General features: G+C 45.6%; 1 protein-coding gene across 4 annotated transcripts; it reads left to right on the forward strand.

Moving 5' to 3' along the window:
- Window positions 1–3,798: 3,798 nt before the first annotated feature.
- USP51 (ubiquitin specific peptidase 51) lies at window positions 3,799–11,475 on the forward strand. 4 transcript variants are annotated; one of them, XM_054544640.2, is made up of 3 exons: window positions 3,799–4,145; window positions 4,556–4,752; window positions 4,933–11,475. In XM_054544640.2, exon 3 carries the CDS (start codon window positions 4,982–4,984, stop codon window positions 7,115–7,117), a length of 2,136 nt encoding a protein of 711 aa, XP_054400615.1. In that variant the 5' UTR covers window positions 3,799–4,145; window positions 4,556–4,752; window positions 4,933–4,981; the 3' UTR covers window positions 7,118–11,475. The 4 variants fall into 4 exon arrangements, with proteins under 4 accessions (XP_054400615.1, XP_002831758.1, XP_054400617.1 ...); XM_002831712.5 differs by having other exon boundaries at window positions 4,673–4,752; XM_054544641.2 differs by lacking the exon at window positions 3,799–4,145 and adding an exon at window positions 4,225–4,451.
- The last annotated feature ends 260 nt before the right edge of the window (window positions 11,476–11,735 follow it).

Here is an 11,735-nt window from a genome sequence, read left to right on the forward strand (position 1 = left end):
CACACGATATGCACTTAATAAATGGTCTGTAATTCCTTGGCCCACTAAGCAGGCAAAGTGCTCAGGGCATCGTGAAGCAAGCCTAGTCAGAGCTTGGAATTCAGAGGTATGTGCATGTGTGTGGGGAAAAGAGCTGCGTCTTTATTTTCACCCACCTCTAACTTAAAGTGATCATGTCCTAAAACTACGAGCCTAGGCATGAAACTCCATTGATAGTAGTACTACATGTGACTGTGTCGCCAATAAAAATTTCAGCATCACATTACACCTCTTTCACATTTCTCAGAGTATCACTTATGCTCAGCACTACTTTGAAACTGTGGTAGTTATTATACCCATCTTGTGATAGTTATGTAAGGTTTAATAAAAAAAAATTCCTCATATCACAATATCTTTCTAAAAGTACAAAATGCCATCTCCATACAATGCATTTTTATAATCCCGTGTATTTAGTTATATGTATTTATGTTAAAAATATCACTGTCTTAAGGGATCCGCCGGCTGTACCAGGATATCAAAGGGATCCAAGGCACCAAAAGGCTGAGGATCCCTACTGTGATGGTTAATATTAGGTGTCAACTTGATTGGACTGAATTGAAGGACGCCTAGATAGCTGATAAAGTATTGTTTCTGGGTGCATCTGTGAGGGTGTTGTCAGAGGAGACTGACCTTTGAGTCCGTGGACCGGGAGAGGAAGACTCATCCTCAATGTGGATGGGCACCATCCAATCGGCTGCCAGCACGGGTAAGGCAGGGCAGATGGAAGTAGGTGGGACGAGCTGGCTTGCTGAGTCTTCCGGCTTTCATCCTTCTCCCGTGCTGGATGCTTCCTTCTGTTCCTCCTGCCCTTGGACATCAGACTCCAGGTTCTTTAGCCTTTGGACTCTCGGACTTACACCAGTGGTTTGCAGGGGGGGCTCTCAGGCCTTGGGACACAGGCTGAAGGCTACACTGTTGGCTTCCCTATGTTTGAGGCTTTTGGACTCAGACTGAGTCACTACTGGCTGCTTTCTTCCCCAGCTTGCAGACGGCCTATCATGGGACTTCGCCTTGTGATCATTTGAGCCAATTCTCCCCGATAAACTCCTTTTCATATATATACATATACGTGTGTGTGTGTGTGTGTGTGTGTGTGCGTGTGTGTGTGTGTGTGTAGGATACATATATCCTATTAGTTCTATCCCTCTGGAGAACCCCAACTAAAACACCTACTCTAGGGGATGTTTTGAAATGAACATCCAAGGGCAAAGGGAAGGCAATGGACTGACAGGCCGGATGTTTTCACGTATGTAATCTCATGTGCACGGACAATACAGAGGCTTCTGTGGTTGAAGTGCTGGAGCCCAAAAAAGCAGAAAGTGAAGTTGAGGTTGGACCTACTCAGGGGTGGGCGGGGGGAGTTGGAGTAAGTTGGGCAGTTTCCATTTTAACCAAGAGACCACAGGGAGTCACCATGGGTCCGTGGGCAGGAGAGGGCACACTCCAGTGGTGTCTGAGGCTGTTGCTTCAGAAGGTCAGAGGCAGACCAGCTACGAGCTGGAGCACAGGAAGAAAAGGAACAGAAGAGGGGATCCATCCAGTGAGGGGGCAGGGGCAGGAGGCTGGGCAGACAAATGTGGGCCCCAAAGGACTGGAACCCACTCCATGGCACCCTCCCTGCAGCCCTAGTCAGGGGCAGGTAATGGCTCCAAGTCTGCCCTTTGGGATGCTGGCCTCTGAGAAGCGAGGTCATTGAGGGGAAGAGGCTCAGGTTGGGAGGCAGAAGGCTGTGTGAGGCTTCAGGGGTCCAGTTTTCAAGGTACTGCGTGAGCCACCAGGAGCACAGAGGCAGGCTTTTTCCCAATCCTGCTCTTTCATACACCACCCCACTCCCAAAGGACCCTGCCACACCTGCCACAGCTAGAATCTGTAAGAGACGCCAACATAACACAGTCTTGGGAAACCAGCTCCATCAGACGTGGCTCCTGCTACCAAGGCCAGAGTGCCTTGACCTGGGCTTCTTTACACATTATCCCACAGTAGTGGTTCTCAAAGTGCCATCTCCATGCCAGCAGCATCCGCATCAGCTGGTACAGCATTAGAAACCTAAATTATTGGGCCTCACCCAACCCACTGAGCTGGGAACTTTGGGAGTGGGGTATAGCAGTCTGTTAAGTCCACCAGAAGGTTAGACGCAGCTTCATTTTGGAGGAACCAGTGAACTCCAGAAAGGCCTAAACCAGGCAGACCCATTCATTTTCATTTTGACAGTAGTGACCCATCACGCTGTTCTGAGGTTTTCCTACAGGACAGTTGTCGATGAAGAAATCGTTTGTTTGGTCACGATAGCGTGTGGGCTGATTTAAAGGCGTGTCTAGCTCAATAACAACTGTTTTCAGAAACTTTTTGAAGCACTGTAACAATCCCACCTCCCAAATGTTAAGTTGTTGATTACGAGTGGTTTTTAGGCCTTTATTAACTAACATTAATCTTCACAGCACATTCCTATGCATTTCCCGATGTGGACCTCAGGCAGGGACTCTGACTTACTTGCTTTTGTGCCCAGTTTTGTTTGGCTGTATATTCATAGTGCCCAGTGCAGCAGTAGGTGCTCTTTACATATCTGCTGAATAAATCAATCTAGGTAGGGCTGGCATTCTCATGATTCTGATTTTGCACAGGAGAAAGCGAAGGCTCAGAAGACAGAAGTATTTATAAATTGTGCCCTGCCTCCCTGCCTGCATAAAGGGTGCAGGGCTGTCTCAGAGCAGCTGGGATCCAAGCCACAGGTGGCACAGCTAGCAAATGACTGACTCAGCATTTCCTTCTAGGTCTGCTAACCCAGACTGGAGCAACTCTTTGCTTAGCTGTGGCTGAGAAAATGCCCTTCCCTAGGGGAGAAAAAGCACGTTTTCCTGCACAAGCCAGTCTATAATTCCAAAGCACTTTCCCTCCAGGTGCTAGTATGTGACTGAGATATGGTGGAATCTAAACCAAGTCACAAAATCACTGATATCCATTGTGCGGAGGTATCCACTAGATGCCACTGCCAAGTTAAGATAGCTGAATCCTAATCGTGAGGTTTTGAGGGGAGGTGTGTGACTTTCTCAGAGAGATTAAATGTAGCATTAAACATCCGCTGTAATAAACCGTAATATTCTTGGGATTGGACCGGAAGGGCAACAAGCCCTGGAGATAGCTTTCCTCCGGGTTGTCGCCTTGGATGCTGGATCTGTCAAAGAAAAGGAAAAGTCTCCTGGCGTATGGACTTCAGGACACAAACAGTTGTATCTTGTGCTTCTCCCAGCACAATCTAGCGCTACAATGCACCTATGGCATATTTGTTGAATGCATGCTCCTGTATATGAACTGCCTAGGATGGATGATCGGGTGAACTGAGCCATAACTTTGATAGAGCTTTGAAAGAAAGGCATTCTCTTCTCCTCTACTCTGCATCAGGAGTTGTTCTCTATGCTTATTTTCAGGTGGGGACTGAAAAAGGAGGTGTGAAAGATAAAGCTTGCTAAAAAGGTCTTTTACTTGATATATACTATGACTTAGTGTTCACATTGGGCTAGGGTTATTATTTCAATTTCTCTTTAAAAATTGACACAACTAAGGCTCAGAGAAGTTAAGTGTTTTATCCGAGGTCACACAGCAAGCATGTGCCTGAGCCCTTGCTTATGCTTCCTCCACTGCACATTCTGGGATAATCTCTCTCTCTCTCTCTCTCTCCCTCCCTCCCTCCGTCAATTCCCAGAGACCAGACTCTGACAGGATCCTGAGGGATTCCTGCCAGAGGGCTGCCATCTCTGGAAGCCCCCACCCCCACGCTGAGTGAATCTTTTTTTCTGTGGAGTGCGGGCCTGGAGCTAGGTGAGGCCTGAGCCTCCATTTCAGGGGCTTTCTGTAGAATCTGTTGCTGCTGTTGCCTCCAGTAGAGTCTGTTTCAGGAAGAGGTTTGCCTGCCTGCGCGGGACAGCGGTGCCATTCATCACTGCAGGAGGGCAGAATCCGGGGTTGGGGGCCGCACGTCGAGAGGGGAGGGGCCAGGGGGCGGCCCCCTTGTGACCAGCCCTGAGGAGAGGTCAGGAGAGAAAGCTGGCTGAGGAGCGCCTGGACAGCAGCAGTTGCTGACGTTCTATATCACGCGCCTGGGGCCCAAGGTAACCCAGACCTTTAAACAAACTGCCGGGCTGGGGGTGTTGCGGGGGCAGGAGAGGGAAAAGGGAGCGGGGACTTCGGGGGTCGCGCGAGGATAGTGGTGGTCACAGAGGTGGTAAATGCCTGAAGGGAGGGAGTAGTAATCCGAATTCTAGGAGAAATCATAGGAATTGAAGTCGCAGAAGCAAGAAAAGGGGTGTGAGAGCACAAGCGCGAAAAAGCGTGAGAGGGCGCAAGAGCTGGGCGGATCGAAAGTGCGCTGAGGGGCAACGGCTTAGAGTGGAACACACCGGGTCACAGAAGTATAGGTAAGGTAGAAGCAGAGGGACACTTTCTTCCTGCGAGTTCATTTTCCAAAAGTGCGTCCTTTCAGCCATTTTGGAGAGAAAATGTTGACCCAAGTGTTTTTTAGGATACAGGGAAAGAACGTCAGAGGAAGCTGCACCAAAGCGAGGCTGCGCAGGGCGCAAAAAAGCAGTCAGAGGGTGGCGCCTTTTTTAAAGAAGTTTCCATCCTTTCTGTCCTAAAGCTCAGGCCGTTCCCCACCCCCACCGCTCGCTAGCCTTCTGTTCCCAGTCCCCTGGCATGATCTGATCGCCTTTAAAGCAGGTAACCGCTTCGCTCTCCCCATCAGCTCCAGGGGCCTCTCAGTTGAGTGGGTGGAGCCGACAGAAGCCGCGGGCTGAGCTCAAGGGCCGATGGGAGGGGTCCTGGGGGCGCTAACTGCGCACCGCGGCCATGACGCTGGGCAGATCATTCACAGAAGTCTCTGTCTCGTTTCATCTACAGTCGCAGCTCGTTTCCAGACGCCTTGCTCCTCAGGTCGGGCAGTGATCTGATGGCCCAGGTTCGAGAAACTTCTTTGCCCTCCGGCTCTGGGGCCCGTTGGATCTCCGGAGGTGGGGGAGGAGCCTCTCCTGAGGAGGCGGTTGAGAAGGCGGAGAAAATGGAGGAGGCGGCGGCTGGGGCTACGAAGGCGTCTTCGAGACGGGAAGCTGAGGAGATGAAGCTGGAGCCATTACAGGAGCGTGAGCCCGCGCCGGAGGAGAACTTGACGTGGAGCAGCAGCGGCGGCGACGAGAAGGTGCTCCCTTCAATCCCCCTTCGCTGTCACAGCAGCTCCTCGCCCGTTTGCCCGCGCCGCAAGCCCCGCCCTCGGCCCCAGCCCCGGGCCCGCTCCCGCAGCCAGCCTGGGCTCTCGGCCCCACCCCCGCCTCCAGCCCGGCCCCCGCCCCCGCCGCCACCCCCGCCCCCACCCGCATCGCGGCCCAGGGCCTGGCGTGGATCCCGGCGGAGATCCCGGCCTGGGTCCAGGCCTCAGACACGGAGAAGCTGCTCTGGTGACCCAGACGGGTCGGGGGATACTGGCGGCTTAGGGGACTGGTTGCTGGAGGTCGAGTTTGGTCAGGGTCCCACAGGCTGCTCTCATGTGGAGAGCTTTAAAGTAGGTAAGAACTGGCAGAAGAACCTGAGGTTGATCTACCAGCGTTTCGTTTGGAGTGGGACCCCAGAGACTAGGAAACGTAAAGCAAAGTCATGCATCTGTCACGTATGTAGTACCCATATGAACAGACTCCACTCTTGTCTCTCCTGTGTCTTTTTTGGCTGCTTCACTGAGAAACATATTCACAAACATGCAGAAACAAAGCAGCACCATTTAGCTGTAGACCTTTATCATGGGGTCATATATTGCTTCATGTGTAAGGATTATGTATATGACAAAGACATAGAACAGATTGCCAAAGAAACAAAAGAAAAAATTTTGAGATTATTAACTTCCACCTCAACAGATGTTTCTCATCAACAGTTTATGACATCAGGGTTTGAAGACAAGCAATTAACCTGTGAGACAAAGGAACAGGAGCCAAAATTGGTGAAACCCAAGAAAAAGAGAAGAAAAAAGTCAGTCTATACTGTAGGCCTGAGAGGGCTAATCAATCTTGGGAACACTTGTTTTATGAATTGTATTGTCCAGGCACTTACCCATATTCCTCTACTGAAAGATTTCTTCCTCTCTGACAAGCACAAATGTATAATGACAAGCCCCAGCTTGTGTCTGGTCTGTGAAATGTCTTCGCTTTTTCATGCTATGTACTCTGGGAGCCGAACTCCTCACATTCCGTATAAGTTACTGCATCTGATATGGATCCATGCAGAACATTTAGCAGGGTACAGGCAGCAGGATGCCCATGAGTTCCTTATTGCAATATTAGACGTGCTACATAGACACAGCAAAGATGATAGTGGTGGGCAGGAGGCCAATAACCCCAACTGCTGTAACTGCATCATAGACCAAATCTTTACAGGTGGCCTGCAATCAGATGTCACATGTCAAGCCTGCCATAGTGTTTCTACCACCATAGACCCATGCTGGGACATCAGTTTGGACTTGCCTGGCTCTTGTGCCACATTCGATTCCCAGAACCCAGAGAGGGCTGACAGCACAGTGAGCAGGGATGACCACATACCAGGAATCCCCTCACTTACAGACTGCCTACAGTGGTTTACAAGGCCAGAGCACCTAGGAAGCAGTGCCAAAATCAAATGCAATAGTTGCCAAAGCTACCAGGAGTCTACTAAACAGCTCACAATGAAAAAATTACCCATTGTGGCTTGTTTTCATCTCAAGCGGTTTGAGCATGTAGGCAAACAGAGGCGAAAGATTAATACCTTTATCTCCTTTCCCTTGGAGCTGGACATGACTCCGTTTTTGGCCTCTACTAAAGAGAGCAGAATGAAAGAAGGCCAGCCACCAACAGATTGTGTGCCCAATGAGAATAAGTATTCCTTGTTTGCAGTGATTAATCACCATGGAACTTTGGAAAGTGGCCACTATACCAGCTTTATCCGGCAACAAAAGGACCAGTGGTTCAGCTGTGATGATGCCATCATCACCAAGGCTACCATTGAGGACTTACTCTACAGTGAAGGGTATTTACTGTTCTATCACAAACAGGGTCTAGAGAAAGACTAGTCTTACCAGACCACTTACTGAAAAAAAGGTAAATGATTAGGCAAGGATTTTGAAGTGACACACAGACCTACTTGGAATGGAAAATGACAATAACACCTATATGACAACTAGTATCCTGATGTAAAGAACCTATTTTAGCATGGCCCATGGGTCTGTTGGAAGAAAAAAAATGAATACTAACCAGTGACCATTCAACCTTAAGAAATGGGGAGAGGGAGAAGAGGTTGAAAATGGTCACATAAAGCATAATGAAATGAAAAGAATGCTTTAGGTGGGGACAATGGGAGTAGAGGTGTTCTGATGCTACTATATGTCATTTGTTTCTACAGAAATACCTTGTGAAGTCCGGGAGTATTCCTTTATCAGCAAAAACTTCACAATTGGTGTTCCAGCTGTGGCTGACCAGCTAAATAGTTTGAAAGATAAATAATATTTTAAAGTTTAAAGAGCTTTAAAAGAAAAACATTTAAAAAGGAAAAAATCATTTTTAAGGTTTTAAAAGAAAAAAACATTTTTAAATGTTGAAAAAAATTTAAGTTGTTATTTTTAAAAGAAATATTTTAAAAGTTAAAAATAATTTTTTAATTTAAAGAAGTTTCAGAATTTTAAAAATTAAAAGCAAAATTAAATTCTTAAAGTTTAAAAATGTAAAATAAACAAGGAACAAGGTTAAAAATGAAAGTTTACCAAAAAAAGGAAGAAAATACTGTTAAAAATTAAAGATAGAAACAAAGGAACATCTTAAAAGTTTCAAATGAAGGAAAATAATATAAATAGATATTTCAAAATTAAAGCATAAAATATACATATTTAAAAAGTGTTAACAAATTACTACTATAATGATTAAGAAATAAATTTTCAAAAATACAGAATGGAATGCAATTCAGATTTTAGAGAAAAGTTTTAAAAGAGGCAAGTTTAGAATAATTCAAGACAAAAAGACAAAATGTGTTTAAGACAAAAATTGAAAAAATATAGGAAGAAAATAGAGACTTGTAAAATAAAAAGAACCTTAGATAAGTTCAAGAGATTTAAATGAAAACTTTAAATATTTAAATAAAGATTTAAAAATTTAAGCTTTTAAAAAGAAAAACAGTTACATAAAAATTGACAAGTGAAAAAATGTAAAAGATTCAAGTAGAAAAAAATTATTAAAATTAAAAGTTTAAGAAGTTCTATTTTTTTATTTAAGCATATTAAAATACAGACGGGTATGAAAGAAATAAATGGAGGAGACAGGAATAACAAGACAGCGGTGTGTGAGTATATATATATATATTTTTGAGCTTTATGTTGATATATCAATATACGTTGCAAAAGGAACATTTTAATCATTATCTTACCATCCAATTGTGAAATGGCTGCAAGGCCTAAACACTAACTAACCCACCTTCCCCTCTTGAGATTCCATGCCCCATCTCATATCCTGAAGGAAGTCAAATTACTTCCTAGGCAGAATCAATTCACGTGAGAAAAATGAAAACATTAGGGACTTTCCCATTTAGAACCGCATTATTCATACAAATTCTTAGCTTCTGAAAAGGGGCTCTTGATAATTTGGTAGCTTAGAGAAGTTAGATCACAGCTGTGAAGCTCTGGCTTTGGTATTTGAGCCCCATGGCCTGATTGAGGAAGTGGCAGGGACCCATATCTGAGGCCCTCCCACCTTCCTTTATCCCTCTTCCCCCCCAGGGGGAAACCAGACCGCTAATTTCCACAGTAGAGCTATGGGTTTGTGCTTGCAGTCCTTCTGCTCATTCTTTATTCCCTCTTTATTTCCCTTTTTTGTCACTCATGCCTAGTTCCCTGAACCCGTCACTTACCTGGCCTTACCTACATCTCTGAGCCCCAGCCTTCAGGGCTCCTTCTTTGACTATTCACCTGGTGGCTTTTACTCCTCCTTCAAGACCCAACTCACAGATGACTTCTCTGGAGTCTTCCCTGAATGCTCTAGGCAGGTATAAATGAGAAAATTGTTCCTCCCTTCCCCTCTTTATTCCTCTCACTGTGCCTCCAAAGTACTTTGTCCATACCTCGGTGGTGATAGTACTTATTCTACTGTGATTTTATTGTAGCTTTGTGATTGTCTGCCCCTCTGCACTGAGCATCTAAGAACAGGGGGCCAAGCCTTATTCATTTCTGTGTTAATAAATATTTGTTAAATGTGAAGATGAGTTCAGTTATTTGCTCTATTCACCTTGTCAGTAATGTTTTATCACCCCTTCATCCATCAGGCTGCCATTAAATGCCCAGTGCTATAATACAGTGTGATCAGTATTGTATTTTACCCCAAAGCAGGGTATGAAAAGCACTCAGCTGCAGGGGCTGGCTTAAGAAAGGTGCTCAGTGAGAAATAGCCAGGTGTGTGGATTTGGCAGTCATGGAAGACTGGGTGGGGATGAGGAGCAGCAGCTGAAGGTGAGGCTGAGCTCTCTGGCATGTGTGTGGCCACACTGCCCCTCATCACAGTGTCCCTCAGCAGCAGTGTCTCACAACTGTGTACCACACCTCTCTAGGGTTTACCACATTAGTTTACCTTCCCCGTGAGACAGTAGTACCTCATCACTGCACAGTGTTCTTCATCACACTGCACATCATCACTCTACTACAAGGGAGTGATGTCTGGTGACTGTGTTTATTGAAGAGCTGTAGTTTATTTTTCTGCTTAGCACCCTCATTTTCCCACCATTCTTTGTGGACCTATTGGGGCTACTGATCACTTTTCCCTGCCTCTGTCACCCCTCCCTAAGTGGGCACATCACTCAGGCTGGGCCAGATTAGAGTTCTCAATTCCCCTGTCCCTCTACCAGTACCCCTCCCACAAGAGCATTTCTTCTGAAGGTGGGCGTAGGGCCCAACTAGGGCCAATCAGAGTCTGTTGCTAAATTGAAGGTATATGGACACTGGAAGAAAAAACGTGTCTCCCTCCTGACCCCACCCCCAAGCTGTAGTCACTATGCTATGATAACCTGATTCTGGGACTTTGAGAGGTCAATATCTATAACACAAAGAGAAAACCAGAAAGAACTGGAGATTGGGAGAAAGAGCCCAGGGAACATCGTTTGAACCTTGTGGATCCAGCTGTGCCAGAAGTGCCAAAGTTCCCAGCTATCTGAGCCAATAGAGTCCTTTGTTTTGCTTAAGCCAGTTGTCAGTTGGGATCCTGTCATTTGCAGCCAAGGGTCTTGAACATACTAATCAAGCTGTATGATTAGTGGAGCATCAGTTCCTAAGACCACAAAGCATGAGAGAGAAAAGGGAAGGAAGAGTGACCTTGGATGAACTTCATCATATAAAATTAAGAAACTATAGTGGGTCCCTGTACATCTTTAAGAAGCAAGTTTCAGCTCAGCCACTGACATGTGCTAGACTTCAAACCTTACTCACAGCAATGAAATGCTTATTCCATATAAAAGGGAAAAAAAGGCAATAATGTTATATGAGTACTGATTTAAATCAGGCACTGTGTTAACTGCTTTACCTTTATTATCTCACTGGGTCCTGGGTCCTCATAGTTCTGGGAGACAATCATTACCGAGCATATTTCACAAACTGGGAAAGTGAAAATCAGAATAGAAAAATGATTTGCTTAAGTTCACTCTACTGTTCTAATCAGTGAAGCCAGTATTCAAATGCAGGTCCCCAAAGCCCATGCATGTCCCATCATAATCCAGTATAGATAATTCAAATATATATATTTTTGCTTTTCCTGATTTTGCTATGGAAGATGGGATAAACCGGCGTGGTACAGAAGGCAGCTTCTGACAAATATGGATGCAGGTAACCTGCAAGGAGAGAGTAACCTATCAACTACACAAAGTTGCCCATGCTACACGGGTATTTGTTTCTGTGGAAATGGCTGATTCAGATAGATCAGACTAAATGACTTTCCTAAGGATAATCATGATGGATGAAGCCAAAATATTACCCCCAATATGAGACATATAGCCTCACTCAATGCTATATGCCAGGCTGAGCCCCAAGACCTGAATGTAAGATCTCATGTTTTTGCTGTCTGTAAAACCATCAGCTCTTTAGCCATACAAGACTTCTTTTCTAACTTCAACACCATAGCCATCACTTTGAGTGTCACTTTTATCACCCCTCTCCCTCAGATCCTCCCAAAATGCCCACAACGTACCAGCTCCTCCAACGAGCCCGGGGAGGGACTTACCTGTTGGGACCTTACCCAGGTGGTCCAATACTGATTTGCAATGTACAGCTTCTGTTGTTTCTGAATTACTTTCATTTCCTTTACCTTGATTCTCTTCCAAACACACAGTAGTGGCTACTCCAGGCTAGGGCCGGACCTATGTGTTTATAAATCCCACAGGCCTACCACAGTTTATGGCAGGTACTTAACATGCTAGCTGAACGAATATGTGAATGAATAAATGAAGACATTCCATTCTACACTCTAAGCCTCAGCTTCAGCAGGTGACTTCATGTCCTATTTTTCTGAAATCAAAAATCTCATAAGAATGCCTGATTTACCCACATCTACACACTTAAGTTTCCATCCATCCTCCATGCCTTCACTGTCATTTCAAAGGAAAAGGAATACTGCTTCTTTTCTGAAGCTGCACCCACTAGCCTCCTTCTTCTCATCCATTCCTAA

This window comes from Pongo abelii, chromosome X (genome assembly GCF_028885655.2).
Source record: "Pongo abelii isolate AG06213 chromosome X, NHGRI_mPonAbe1-v2.0_pri, whole genome shotgun sequence".
Classification (NCBI taxonomy): domain Eukaryota; kingdom Metazoa; phylum Chordata; class Mammalia; order Primates; family Hominidae; genus Pongo; species Pongo abelii.